General features: G+C 47.0%; 1 protein-coding gene across 1 annotated transcript in view; it reads right to left on the reverse strand.

Annotated features, from left to right (window-relative positions):
* Slc16a2 (solute carrier family 16 member 2) overlaps window positions 1-10,695 on the reverse strand; it is a 123,224-nt gene extending 112,529 nt beyond the window's left edge. Inside the window, exon 1 of the mRNA NM_147216.2 lies at window positions 10,248-10,695. Coding sequence (NP_671749.2) covers window positions 10,248-10,695 — 448 coding nt within the window. The remainder of the gene's footprint in view (window positions 1-10,247) is intronic.
* Window positions 10,696-12,646: the final 1,951 nt, after the last annotated feature.

Consider the following 12,646-nt stretch of genomic DNA (forward strand, 5'->3'; position numbering starts at 1 on the left):
TCAATTCAATACAATACACATTTTTTCCTACTTAGCAATAACCATAATTATTTTCAATGTTGTGGTTTTTTTTCTTCAAAGAAATGGTAAACTTCTTAAGGGACACTGCTCTCACTCATCTGGAGGTCCTTCCAGCACACAGTAAAGACCTATTCTCTCTTGGATTAAACCCACATTTGTGCAATGAGAGGAAAATGGATGGGGAAGGCATGTGAGCCAGGAAAGAGCTCACATTTAATCGGATGCTTACTTCGTAGGTGCCAAACTGTTTGTTAGATGCTGAACATGTGTTGTCTCATTTAACCTCCATATTGGTGATGATGTTATTTTATGTATTAGAAAACTAATAAAATTTCCAAGAAGTTGAAAACTTTGTCCAGGAACCATATGATAAGGTATTTCCATCTACTGCTGTTTCATTCTAAAGCCCATAGGAAAATATTGGAGACACTGATTAAATATTTTATGATATACCCATTTAAAAATATGATGTGGCTGCAGCAAAGAATGAAGGCTTGCTTTATGGACTTAATGTATAACTAATACCCATGGTACTTTGAAGCTTGAAGGCAAGTTAGAAGATAATGTGGGTTATGTTCTGTCATTTGCACTTTAAGGGTAGGCTATGCATTGAAATGCTAGCAAGAAACATAATGTTTCTGGAAGGATACTCAGAAAGTTCTGATAGCCTTGGAGAGAAACAGGAGAGAGAGAGAGAGAGAGAGAGAGAGAGAGAGAGAGAGAGAGAGAGAGAGAGAGAGAGAGAGAGGGAATTTTTAATGCTGTACCTTTTGAATTTTATCTCCATGTGTTTCCACAAAGTAACTCCTGAGGATTGACTCAGGATACGAAGGGAAGCATATTGCCAGTGACTGAACTGACAAGCATGCAGCATGCCAGCAACTCACCGTCTTCACTCATTTCTCAACCCCCTTTCAAAGCAAGCTCCACTACAAACGGATTAGTTAAGGACACACCTTTCCACATATAGCTCAATTATAGACCTGTCAGATGGGAATCTCTCTCTCTCTCTCTCTCTCTCTCTCTCTCTCTCTCTCTCTCTCTCCATATTTACCTCAATCTCTTGGTTGGGGGTAGATTAGGGACAGACCCCAGGATGTTTGTATATGCTAGGCAAATTCTCTGCCATCGATCTATAACTTTAGGCCTTTAGCTCAGATATTTGAATAGCTAAAATCAGGATGTTTACTTGTGGTGTATTTAAAATCTGTTGTCTTAAAGGAGGGCTGTGGTTTACATTTTGTTACAAGCAATGAAAGAAAAATATATCAGGCATAGTGGCATATGCTTACAATACCAACACATGATATCTGAGGCAGAGGGATCACCATGAGTTCAAAGACAGCCTGGGCTATAGAGTAAGGCCCTTTTCCCAAAGAAACAAAATAAAACCATTTCCTCAGACAACTAACTGGTCTTAATGGAGGCTTTCTAAGTGGCCACTGAAATGTATGCTCCATCTACTACTGCAGTCCTCCTTTGTGACCTCAGCTCTCTGGGGCTATCCTGTTTAAAATACAAGGAAACTGGCCACTCCAGAGCTGAACACAAAGGAGCAAGTCTTCTTATAAACTTAATGTCCCCTGGCCCAGGCCTTCTGACCTTAAATATCCCTTTCCTTCTTCCTTACTATCTGCAAGAGAACAAGAGTCTGTGACAGACTCCCTGGAGGAAGTGACACTTCAACTCCATCCACCATCCACCCTCCACCCCCCCCCCAGTCTTAGCAGTTCCTACTAAAAAATTCAGCCCTTGACAGAGTGAGGTTTGTGAGCTCTTGCCAAGTACTGTAAATATTTCCACATGCCTTGTTTCCTTGAATGTATATGACCTGGGATCTGGCCCCTCCTCTGCTTGGGCTTTCCTAGAGCCGAGGAACAAAGAAAACACAACCAGTCCAGTCTTTAGCTTTAGGACATCAGACTAAACTGCAGAAGAATCCAGAGAGGAGATGGTGAAGAGACGGAATGGAGAGTGAGAGGACAGGAAGAGATATTTAGAGACACATTTAGACAAAAGCATACTGACTTCATTTCTAGAGTCTGAGCAAGGCTCATCATAATAACAGCAATGACCACAATTTACAAAAACCCTTTACAAACACACAGTCACGTTCCACCCTGACAGAGTTACCAAATTAAATATTACTTGCTGAGGGCAGCTTTGTAGCCTTTGTATGTGGGACTACTGAATCCTAGAAATGTTATGCGATTTGTTCAGGATTAAAGGACAAAAAAGTGACAAATTGTCTAACACTTTTTGGACTTTTGGATTATGATTCTTTGCACACACACTCTGGATACAGTGAGATTGGTGGTGAGAAGATGATGTCCTATATCAGAAGACTTCCCAACCTTTCTTTACTAAACCCCCATCTCCCTTTTTCATAAGGATATCTAGAAGTCACAGGAAGCAGAAAACTCCAAAGTAGTGTCCCTGCACTATGTGTTAAATCAGGGACAAAACCCGAGAGTTCTGGGCTTAGACTGTTGAGATCCAAGTCCTGGCTTTTGCCACGTGAACCTGAACATGGTATCTCTGTGCCTTGATTTATCTACAAAATGAAGGAAGTGGTGGTACCTACACAATTAAACTGTTGAGAATTAAAACAAATCAGTACTTGAACGTGCTCAGGATGGCACTTTCCATAGAACCCATTGCTGTTAAGTAAATGTTGCTTATCACAACTATGCTACTACTATTAATAGGAGGCTTAGCAAAATTATGGAGCTAAAGAACAAAGAAATGCCACTGTGAAATGCAGCAGAGGTGGTCATGCTAGGCTCTATGCTCCATACTGCCCCTCACAAAGCCCCTGCGCCCCAGCGGCAAAGAGGGCAGGCTGGGAGTTATCTCCAATCTTCTATCCAATTCTCTCATGCCTGTAAGAGTGATGTGGACCTTCAACAGAAGAATCTTTTTGTTTGTGAGCTCAGTAACCTGAACAAGTGGCTAAAACCATGACTTCAACCTCATAGACACCATGTTTAAAGGAACTCTACTAATAGGTCAGTTAGACATTATCTATCTCTCTATACACACAAACACACAGGTCTGAATACATGGGTGCATGTGTATACCATTATGGCTGGGATAAAATGGTAGGTGGGTAGATTCCCCAGGAAAAAGTAGGCAAAGAACATGTGTGGGGACTGGTTATTTAGCAACATCCCCTTTCCTTGTTTCTGCTCACGCTCATAGAAACAGGAAAGCAACTAACCCAGGAACTACTTTCCTCTCTCTGCCCTCCCTAAACTTTTATTCTTGAAGGTGTGAGTATCTGTTTCCTTCCTTCTCTGATCTTTCTACAACCAACTGTGCATCTTTTCCTGGCAAAAAGAGAGATGATAGGAGCTAACATACTATGAACCAGAACCCTGAAGCTAAACCCAGTCGGAGTTCTGGAGATCTAGGAGATGGAGAACAATGATGGTGAGGACTTAAAGCAAAAGCGAAGATGTTTCTTAATTTTTTAATTAAGAGTCAAGAGTCAACCATAATAATACCTCTTGGGCTGTGAAACAAGACGGTGTGGAAATGGCCAAATGGGTTTTATAGCAGCTATTCTACCACAAAACTCTAGAGGTGGTTTCTGTACCCTTGAGTTAGCCTTTGCTCAGAGAGGAAAGCAAAAGAGGGGAGAAAATAAAAGGGGGAGAGAGAGAGAGAGAGAGAGAGAGAGAGAGAGAGATGTGTGTGTGTGTGTGTGTGTGTGTGTGGTGTGTGTGTGTGTGAGTGATGTGTGTGTGCATGTGTGTGTGTGTGTGATCTTGAGGCTGCAGATAGAGTTGAGCTTGTGTAACATCCTAAACAATTGCTTTCCTAACGAAGAAGTGGAGAGCAAGAGAAGAGGGAGAACAATGTGGGGAGGAAGGAAGATGGCATATCTAGCAAATAGGATAAAAAGACACAATGAAAAGTGAGGGGAGCTGAGCCAATGTGGTGGGGACAGTCAGTCAGTCTTGCACTTTCCTCTTATCAATCCTACAAACACAGTAGAGAACAGAAAAGGACAAGACTGCGAAGATGAAGAGGTTGCATGCCACACTCACCACCCACAAATAGATGCTGAATGGCTTCATAGAAGCAGGCAATGCATTCCCTTCAGAGCAGGTCCTTTATTACCACTGAAGCCAGAGATGGCTGCAATGAGCACAGCTCCCTTCTCTGCAGCATTTGAACACTGGGTAGCATGAAGAATAGGGGGCAATGTGAATACAGAGTCTAATTTGTAATAAATGTTTCTTTGTCTCATAACTGGGGAATAGCAAATGGGTCTAGACCAAGAAGTAAGACCCAGCCAGGCTGACCATACTCTCTATCCTCTTGACCTAGCATGTTTTTTAGTCTAGATACTTTGTATCTGTGTCACATTAAATTGAACTCTGTAGAAAGATAGGGGAAGACTTCTTTCCAATGGGATATTCACAACACATGAGTGACGGTATACATGTGCATATACACGTGCATGTTTTAAGAACAGGGTCGTGCTGCCACATGTAGTTATGCATGCTTATAATCTGAGTACTCAGGAGGTAGAGGCAGGAGGGTCACTGCAAGTCTGAGGGCAGCTTGCTTTTAGTAGTGAGCTCTTGTCTTAAAAGATAATCGATCAAATAAACAAACAAGGAAAACAAGTCCTTTTCTCTAGAGCTTACACACTCAATCCATGTGATAGTTCAAGTCAAGAAATCACACTCCATCATGCACACAATCTAAAACAAACAAACAAACAAAGTAATTCTTTTTAACACATAATAAAACAAAGCAAACCCCATGGCATTTGCTTGAGAGGAAGAGCAAGGCACCCTCCTGAGAAACTGGACTTCTCAAAAGGTGGAGACAGCATCTCTTACATACTTCTGCAAATGTTGATAGTCTAGCTGCTTGCTTATTCTTCATGAAAACATTGTCAAACGACAAGAAAATAAAAATCCAGAAAAATAGGAAAGCACACCATGCCTGGCGCCTCTTTAGGCACTCTCAGTCAAACCAAGAGCAAAGCCAAAGTTGACCAGGGATGACAGGCAAGCATTTCAACCTTCTCCAAGGCTCTCCAACAACCCCCAAGCCAGTTACAAAGATGTCCTGTCTAAAGCCCCCCAGTGGAAAGCTCTGTATCACGTTCAGAAATCTTGGTTTCCTCTTCTAGCCTGAAGTAAGAAAAAACAGAGGTCACACTGACCATGCATTTATGAGAAATGAGAGAAAGCTGTAGGAAATTAAATTTTATGAGAGGGGCCCGGGGCTGGAGAGTTGGCTCTGTGGTTAAAAGCACTTCTGGTTGCTGCAAAGGGCCCAAACTCTCTTCGCAGCACCCACATGGAGGCTCCTCACCTCTTAGGGCACCAGGCACACATGTGATGCACAGATGTACATGCAGGCAAAACACATACACATAAAATCATAAAAGTAAATGTAGTTTTAAGAGAGGGGTCCAAGCTGAGGCCCAAGGGAGTGCTTTCAGTTTAATACTTTTGAGGAACAGATTTGAATACTGGGAAAGAGCATCGTACAGACTAGCAGCACGCCAAGTTGAGAGTTCTTTTCGAAATCCAGTTCTCTGGAGAGGAGAACATTGTGGGAAAAATATGTGTAGGCTCAGAGTTGCTCTTACATAGTGAACAAAATGGAGTTGGTCTTTTTAAAGGTGCACAAATTTAAAAGCCCCATAGTCTCAAAAACAACAACAACAACAACAACAACAACAACAACAACAACAACAACACCAGATAAAGCAGAAAATGGTGTCCATGTGCTTTTCTTCACTTCCCTAATAGACCCTCAACTCCACCTAACTGCCCCTTCAGGAAGCTTAACAACTTTTTTTTGTGTGTGTGTCGAAACTTATACTAGGTGAGTAGTAAAGACTGAGCTACCACACAATGCTAGAAGGATATAACGTTGGGGTTAGAAAATTCACACAGTTGGCTTTCTTGTTTTATAGATAGATAGATAGATAGATAGATAGATAGATAGATAGATAGATAGATAGATAGATAGATAATTGATGTACAGAGCCAGTTTTGTAACTCCTAGCTGCTATCATTGAGATAACCAGTTTGGTGGGGGGCGTTGTGTTCAGATTTGGCCTGAGAGCTCACTCTTTTTAGATTTAGAGTAAGTTTCACTTGCCAATACCACTAGGAGGAGGAGTTGGGGCAAGAGGAAGAGGAGTTGGTTAAAATGAGCACTTGAGGCCACTGGACAGTGAGACAAGGCTCCAGAGGTACCCAGCTAGCAGCTCCAACGAGCATTTTTTATTTGGTTTTCCAGTGACCCAGTCTCTCATCTTCATTCTTTATAGCATGAACCAGGGTCACAGATCAGAACCCACTTTGGTTGGAGAAGAGGCAGAGGAATGATTTGAAAGATGCCCAGCCATTGGCCTAAAGCACTAACATGATCTTGCTCTGGATAGCAGGCAAAAGCCTTCTGCCAAAGTCAGGGGAGTGACAGATGTTCACTCGAAAGATACCTCGATGTCAAAGTCAACAATTTACTAGTAAAGCCAATGAGACACTGAAGCAAGTACGATGAGGTGAAAGACAGACAGCTGTCTTGCTTCTGCCCCTACTCACTGTAAAACGTGGTAGATTAGTCTTCTGTATGCCGAGAAAAGTTTTTCTCTGCCGGGTAGATCATCAACCTAAACCATCTTGTACCAGTAGTGAATCTTCCTTACTATTGCCCACTTTGTTTAGTAGTGAGAGCCCTAGCCTTGCCTCCTTCAGGAATTTCCAAGGACTATACCTCTAAACTCCCCAATAAAAGGACCTCTCATCATGTACGGCTCAGTGGTAAACTGGAAGTCAAGGCTGAAACAGCAAGATAATGGGCTTACTCTGAAGCACTCTAAAATAGACTTAGTTTCAATCCAATGTTAGCAACTCTGGCTAAAGCCGCCTTATCTGCTGGACATAAACCCCAACCTTGCCTCTACTTAAGGTTTGAAGAGTGAGCTAGGGCTGGTACCCAGTACTGTCTTGCTCCTATTTCCTATCATAAGTGTCAGCTGTTGTCCCAAGAAACCATGCTTGGTCTATATGTCGCACAAAATGGTCTGGCTGCCTGCTGTCCTATCTGATGCTTTTTTTAGGGGGGCGCTGGAGAGATCCCCAATTTCCTGTGACTTCTACAAAAGTCTACACTTCTTTCTCTTTTGTTCTTTACCCCTTTACCCCCCCCCCAAGCCTAGACCTTGGTTTTTTGTTTCACTCTCAAGAACCCTTTTTGCCTGTCAGTCCTCCCAGGCCTAGGTTCTAGAGAGAGTTGGCTTCCCTTAAATGAGATGAAGAAAGGCCCCAAAATATATAACTGGAGACACACCAGAACCTCAAAAACACAGGATTCATGAAGATTGTATATTACCTGCTTTAGGACAGCTCAAGGTCTACTTTCATTCTCTCTGTTCCTTGACCTGTGCCAGAGACCTCTTGTTTGAAATTGTCTTGTAGACATCAAAATTTACCTTTCTCTGGGACTTTCACTACTGCAGAACCTTATACCCATTAAGCCATTATGCACAACTTCACGGCTATGACAGTGTTAGACCCAACAAAAAAACCATTTGAGTTGCAGAGTACTTTCAAATACTAAATTAATAAATTGTTAGGAATGGATGAGATGTAAGATATCAAGAAAATGTAAAAATCATCACATTAATAGAAATAAACAATGTACCAACTTCCTTAAGTGTCCTTCCAGAGTGGTTATTGGGCAAATGCTGACTTATCAAGACATTAGCAAAATACTGTTTTCCCCATCTGTTTGATATTCCAGTGCTGTGACATAGGTGGACACAAAATTTTGAATAGACAGAGGAATTGTATGCAGGCAAAGGTGTTTGGAATATCAAGATCTGAACTGTGACTTGGGCAAGGTATGGTGACACATGCTTATAATCCTAGGACTTAGGAATTTGAGGCAGGAGGACTGTGACAAGTTAAAACTACTGGGAGCTACCCAAGGCTACATGGCAAGAGCTTGTCCCAAAAGACAAGTCAATAAACAGTAGCTTCAGAAATCCGAGGGTCTCAAGAAAGGCAATTCCGAGGATAAAATGTTTCTGAAAAGTATTTACAATAATTTAGTAGGGTGTTACTTTCAAAATAAAAACCGAGGCATTCCTCAAAGGCTCAGTATTAAAAATAACTTCTGTGAAATCACAATATACCATAACAAGGTCCCACACCAAAGTATTCTCAGACCCTTGGGAAATGCCAAATTCCATTCTGTCTCTTCCTGACCTATACTCTCCATAGGTTAAGCCAGTAACTCCAGCTCCTCAGTGGACCTAGTCCGTGTTGGCATACTACATACTAGCCACACCTCTGTAAAGACCACAGCACCACCGCCCCCTCCAGCTGCACTGTGAGGTATTGACCGGAAAGTCCCTGCCAGCCCTCCCCCTGAGTCTCCTATGATCACCTACTTTGAAGTCTGTTCCCCAGCAGTGAACCTCTTCCTGGTAAAATAGTGGTTTTTCCAAGTTTTATTGCATGCTCCTGAGGCCCCAGCGCTAGGCCTGATCACATCACGCAAATACTGGGGCCTAATTTCAGCACAGCCTCCACTGCTTTCCTTTAAATTTCGCCTAAACTTTGCCACTGACCCTGAAGGCCATTGGCCTGCCTTCAACCACAAGGCAACTCTCAGCAGGTGCCCCCCCAACTCCCCTCCCCCAGTAACCAAGGCAACATCCTGAGGGCCTAGCCTGGCTGCTTTCCAAAGAGCCCCTGATCTGCATCAAAGCAGGAAAAAGGTGGTCCCAGGGAGTATAGAAGCCGCTTTCCACCCAGAAGTTGTCCGCTGGAGTCCAGGGACCCCTCGACTCCAGTACCGAGTAGCCTAGGTTGTCAGAGACTGCCATTTACAGCTGCTGAATACACTCGAGATTTTTCTCAAGTGGGGCCTGTACACTGCAGCTGTGCCAATGGGTCACAAGGTCTGAGGCACAAGAGTCCCAAAGCCCCTTCTGCCGGACAGCTCGGCAAAGCTGCAAACAACGCACCTCCTTGATTGAAGGCCATGGAGGGGCCCAAAGTAACCCACAAGCCGGCATCCCAGAATTCAAGGTTTCTATTTCATTTGATAATCCAAAAGTCCCCCTTTTTGGAGGTTGGCCAAAAAAATGGACCCCCCCCCTAGAACTCCAGGGAACACTATGTTTTCCACTTTTTCCAAGTAGGGAACTTGAAGAGATGGTGCGCACATTTCCAGCTATCCTGACAGCTCAGAGAGGGAACCAGGATTTCATGAAACCTCTCATCAGAGCAGCTGAGGGGCTTCTTCTACAGAGTGAACAGTCTGCGTTTCCGGAGGTCACTGCTGGGTCTTCGTGCTAGGGAGTCTGCACACAGCCACGTGCCTGTAAGGTGAGGGCTATGTCTCCAACCCTGCCCAGTCTTAGGGTTGACCAAGCCAAAGCTGGAGTGACGGTCAACATTCTAACTTCGGGGAGAAAGAAGCCCCGTTGGATAACAGAGGTGTAGGGAGCCAGAGACCGGGCAGCTTGAGGTGCGGACTGAGTCTCAGGACCCATTCTGTATGCCGCCTCCCTGCCTCCTTTGGTGCTGGTCTTCCAGTGCACAGCGAGCCGCTTGCTCTCCGGGAACCGCAGGCGACCGCACCGCCTGGCTGGGCCGTACCCACAGCAGGCAGAGACGCGCGCACGCCCCCCCTGCACTCCTCCCTTTCTCTCCTGCCGACACACACGCCTGCCATGTGTTGACTCGGAGCGAAGAGTCATCAGGATTCCTGAAGTGGGTTTTGACAGAAAACAGCTCTGGTCCCCGAAAGCAATGGGGGCTGCTGCGGGGACCCGTTGTTCGGTACTTCTCTTTGAGCCCTTCAACCTTCCTACTGTCTCCTATCTACATGACTTCGCTTCCCACCCCCGCCCCCAAATCCTGCAAATATTTTCCCCAGCACACATGGGCAAAGTACTTTAAACAATCTAAAAGGTGAGTCTGGCTTTGTCCCAGGGCAAAAAGTTCATTGCTTGCCTGTAACCAATGAAGCGGTCTCACCCCGGGGACCGCTTCAGCCTAGAGCTCCATTGCCCAGGCTGTCCAGAGCCCTGCGACCCATGCCCTAGCAGGACACGGGCAAGAAGGAGTGAGAAAGGCGCTTTGGAAGGGCGTCTTAGACCAGGAGGTATGGGGATGACGGAGGGGGCAGACGCCTTGCCCACAATGCCAGGCGGGGCACGTGGAACCACTCACCTGCTTGGAACTCCACTTGGCGATTTTTCTCTTTTTCCTCCTCTAGTAGCATGGAGTAGAGGATACCAACAGAGTTATGGATGCCGAAGATGGAGCCGTTGCACCAGGTGGCTGCAAACACCACTATCCAGCCGAAGCCACCTTCGGGAGGCTGAAAGCCACGCGCGGTGCCTCGGGTCTCCACTGTGGGCGTGGGCTCGGGTTCTTGCACTGGCTCAGCCTCAAAGCCCAGCACCGGCAGGGGTGCAGGGTCGGGTAGGGGCTGGGGCTCGGGCTCAGGCTGAGGCTCGGGTGGGGGCACTGGCACCGGCTCTGGCTCAGGCTCCGGTTCGGGCTCCGGCTCTGGCTCCGGCTCGGGCACAGGACTACACACCGGCTCCTGATATTCCTGGTTTGCCTCCTGACAGGGCCCCTCAGCTTCCTCGCTCGCCGGGCTTGGCAGCGCCATCGTGGCTAGGGGACTGACTGTGGCTTGCGGGAGGGAGCCGGAGGAGCTGTTGTCTGGCTGGTACTTGTTTCTGCTGCTACTGCTCCTGCCGCCGCTCCGAGCACTGCTGCGGCCGCTGCCTCAGTCCCTGCCTCCTCCTCCCAGCGCCCGCCCGAGCTGGCCAGCCTGTCCCGCGACAGACGGTCCCTCGAGCCCTCTCCTTCTCCTCCCCCGTCCTACCCCCCTCCTCGTCTCCCCACGTCATCTCTCTCTCCTCCCCCTCCTCCCTCCCACTTCTTCCTCAACAGGCAGCCGCTACAACCTCGCTCTTCTCCCCAGCCCTTCCTCCTCTTACTTGCCTACCTACTCTAGCCGCTGCTGCCGCCCCAAACTCCCTTTTCAAATTCCTGACTCCTATTCTTGGTTCAGATGCTTAGAAGACGAGTTAAATTAGCAAAAGGAGCACAAACTACCCTGTTACCCTACCTTCTCCTCCCCGCAAGTCCCAGAACCCACACCGATCAATCTCTAGCCTCTAAGGAAGACCCTGTCTGTTCCTTGACTCCACTCCCTCTTTGCTTTCAAAGCAACTTGCAGCTAGATTGGTCCTGGGAGCCCCAAGACAAGAGTTGGTCCGTGACAGACCCCACCCTGTCCTCTGGAGTCCCTGTGTTTCCACTTGGACTCGAGACGGGTGACCTAGAGGATATGGCCTGGGTTTCGGACAGAGGGTGGGTACAATCTCCTCAATCCTGGAACTCAGATCCCCCACAGACCTGTGCACCCCTCAGAGTTTCCCCCTACCCCCGCGCTTCCCGGCAAATCCCTGGCGGGACTGAGGGGAGGAGGCGGCCCCGCAGCCGGGCCCGCCCCTCCGGGCAGTCAATCAGGGCTTTGTTTGCGCCAACCTGGAGCCCAGAGGAGCCACAGAGGGCCGGGTCTAGGCTTGGCCTGGGCAAACTCTGGGCCAGGGGCCGGGCCGGGGAAGGAGGGAGGCACGAAGGCACCAGAGGGGGCCGGGCCCAGGTCCCGGCGGGACACAGAGCACAGTTCAGGTTACTCTTGGCTTTCTGTTCCAGACTGGAGAGTAAGAAATGGGGTCCAGATCTAACTGCCAGTTTGGTCAAGGGCTGCCCAGCTCCTGACATCCTGGACAGGCTGGACCCTTGGGCCTGGACCTCTCTCTTTTACACCCACACTTGAGGCACTAACTTCAGAGTCCCACTGAAGGTCCAAGACCCAGTAAGGGAAAGTTTGTTCTCAACGGAATGCTTGGGACCTGATTGGGGGGCGGGGAGAGGGGACTCTGCCTTACTGGTGAGCCACAGTTGTACCAGCTCACCTCTCACCTACTTGGTGATTCCAAGCAAGTCTGCCTCCCCTAAGGGTCTGCGCTTGCACTAGCCAAGAGGGTGAACGCCAGTCCCATTTTACCTCGGATCTGATTAACCTTTTTGCTCGGCGAAGCTGCCTGCTGGCTGAAAACGCACCTCAGGGCGCCTGAGCTCCATCTGATGCCAATGAACACAGTCCTTAAGCACTTAAGAACAGGCACATTTGGGTGGCAGGCAGGACAGGGATGTTCGTGGCTTGTGGTTCCATGAAAGGAATCAGCCAAATTGACAGATCACAGGTTCACGCCAGTGCACAAAATAGGCACCGTGCAAATGAGTAGAACGGTCTCTTATTGATGGGCAGCAAATTTTATCACTTGCTTCTTGTGGCCTCAAACTGAACCACAGCTCAGAGCAGCCATTTATTACTTTAAAGTCACGGAGGAAGGCAAATAAAAGGTGAAATTTGAGGTAAGTCTTCACACAGAAAAGCCAGAAGCTCCCTACGATCTGTCACAGGAATATAGAACTTTGTTGCTGAGATAGAGAAAGCTATGGCCTCGCCAAGTGGTCTGGGGTAAGGTATGTACAGCATGGGCCTTGAATTATTGACTGGGATTTTTAACGGAGGGCATGGA

The sequence above is a fragment of the Rattus norvegicus genome, chromosome X, assembly GCF_021556685.1.
Source record: "Rattus norvegicus strain SHRSP/BbbUtx chromosome X, alternate assembly SHRSP_T2T, whole genome shotgun sequence".
Lineage (NCBI taxonomy): Eukaryota > Metazoa > Chordata > Mammalia > Rodentia > Muridae > Rattus > Rattus norvegicus.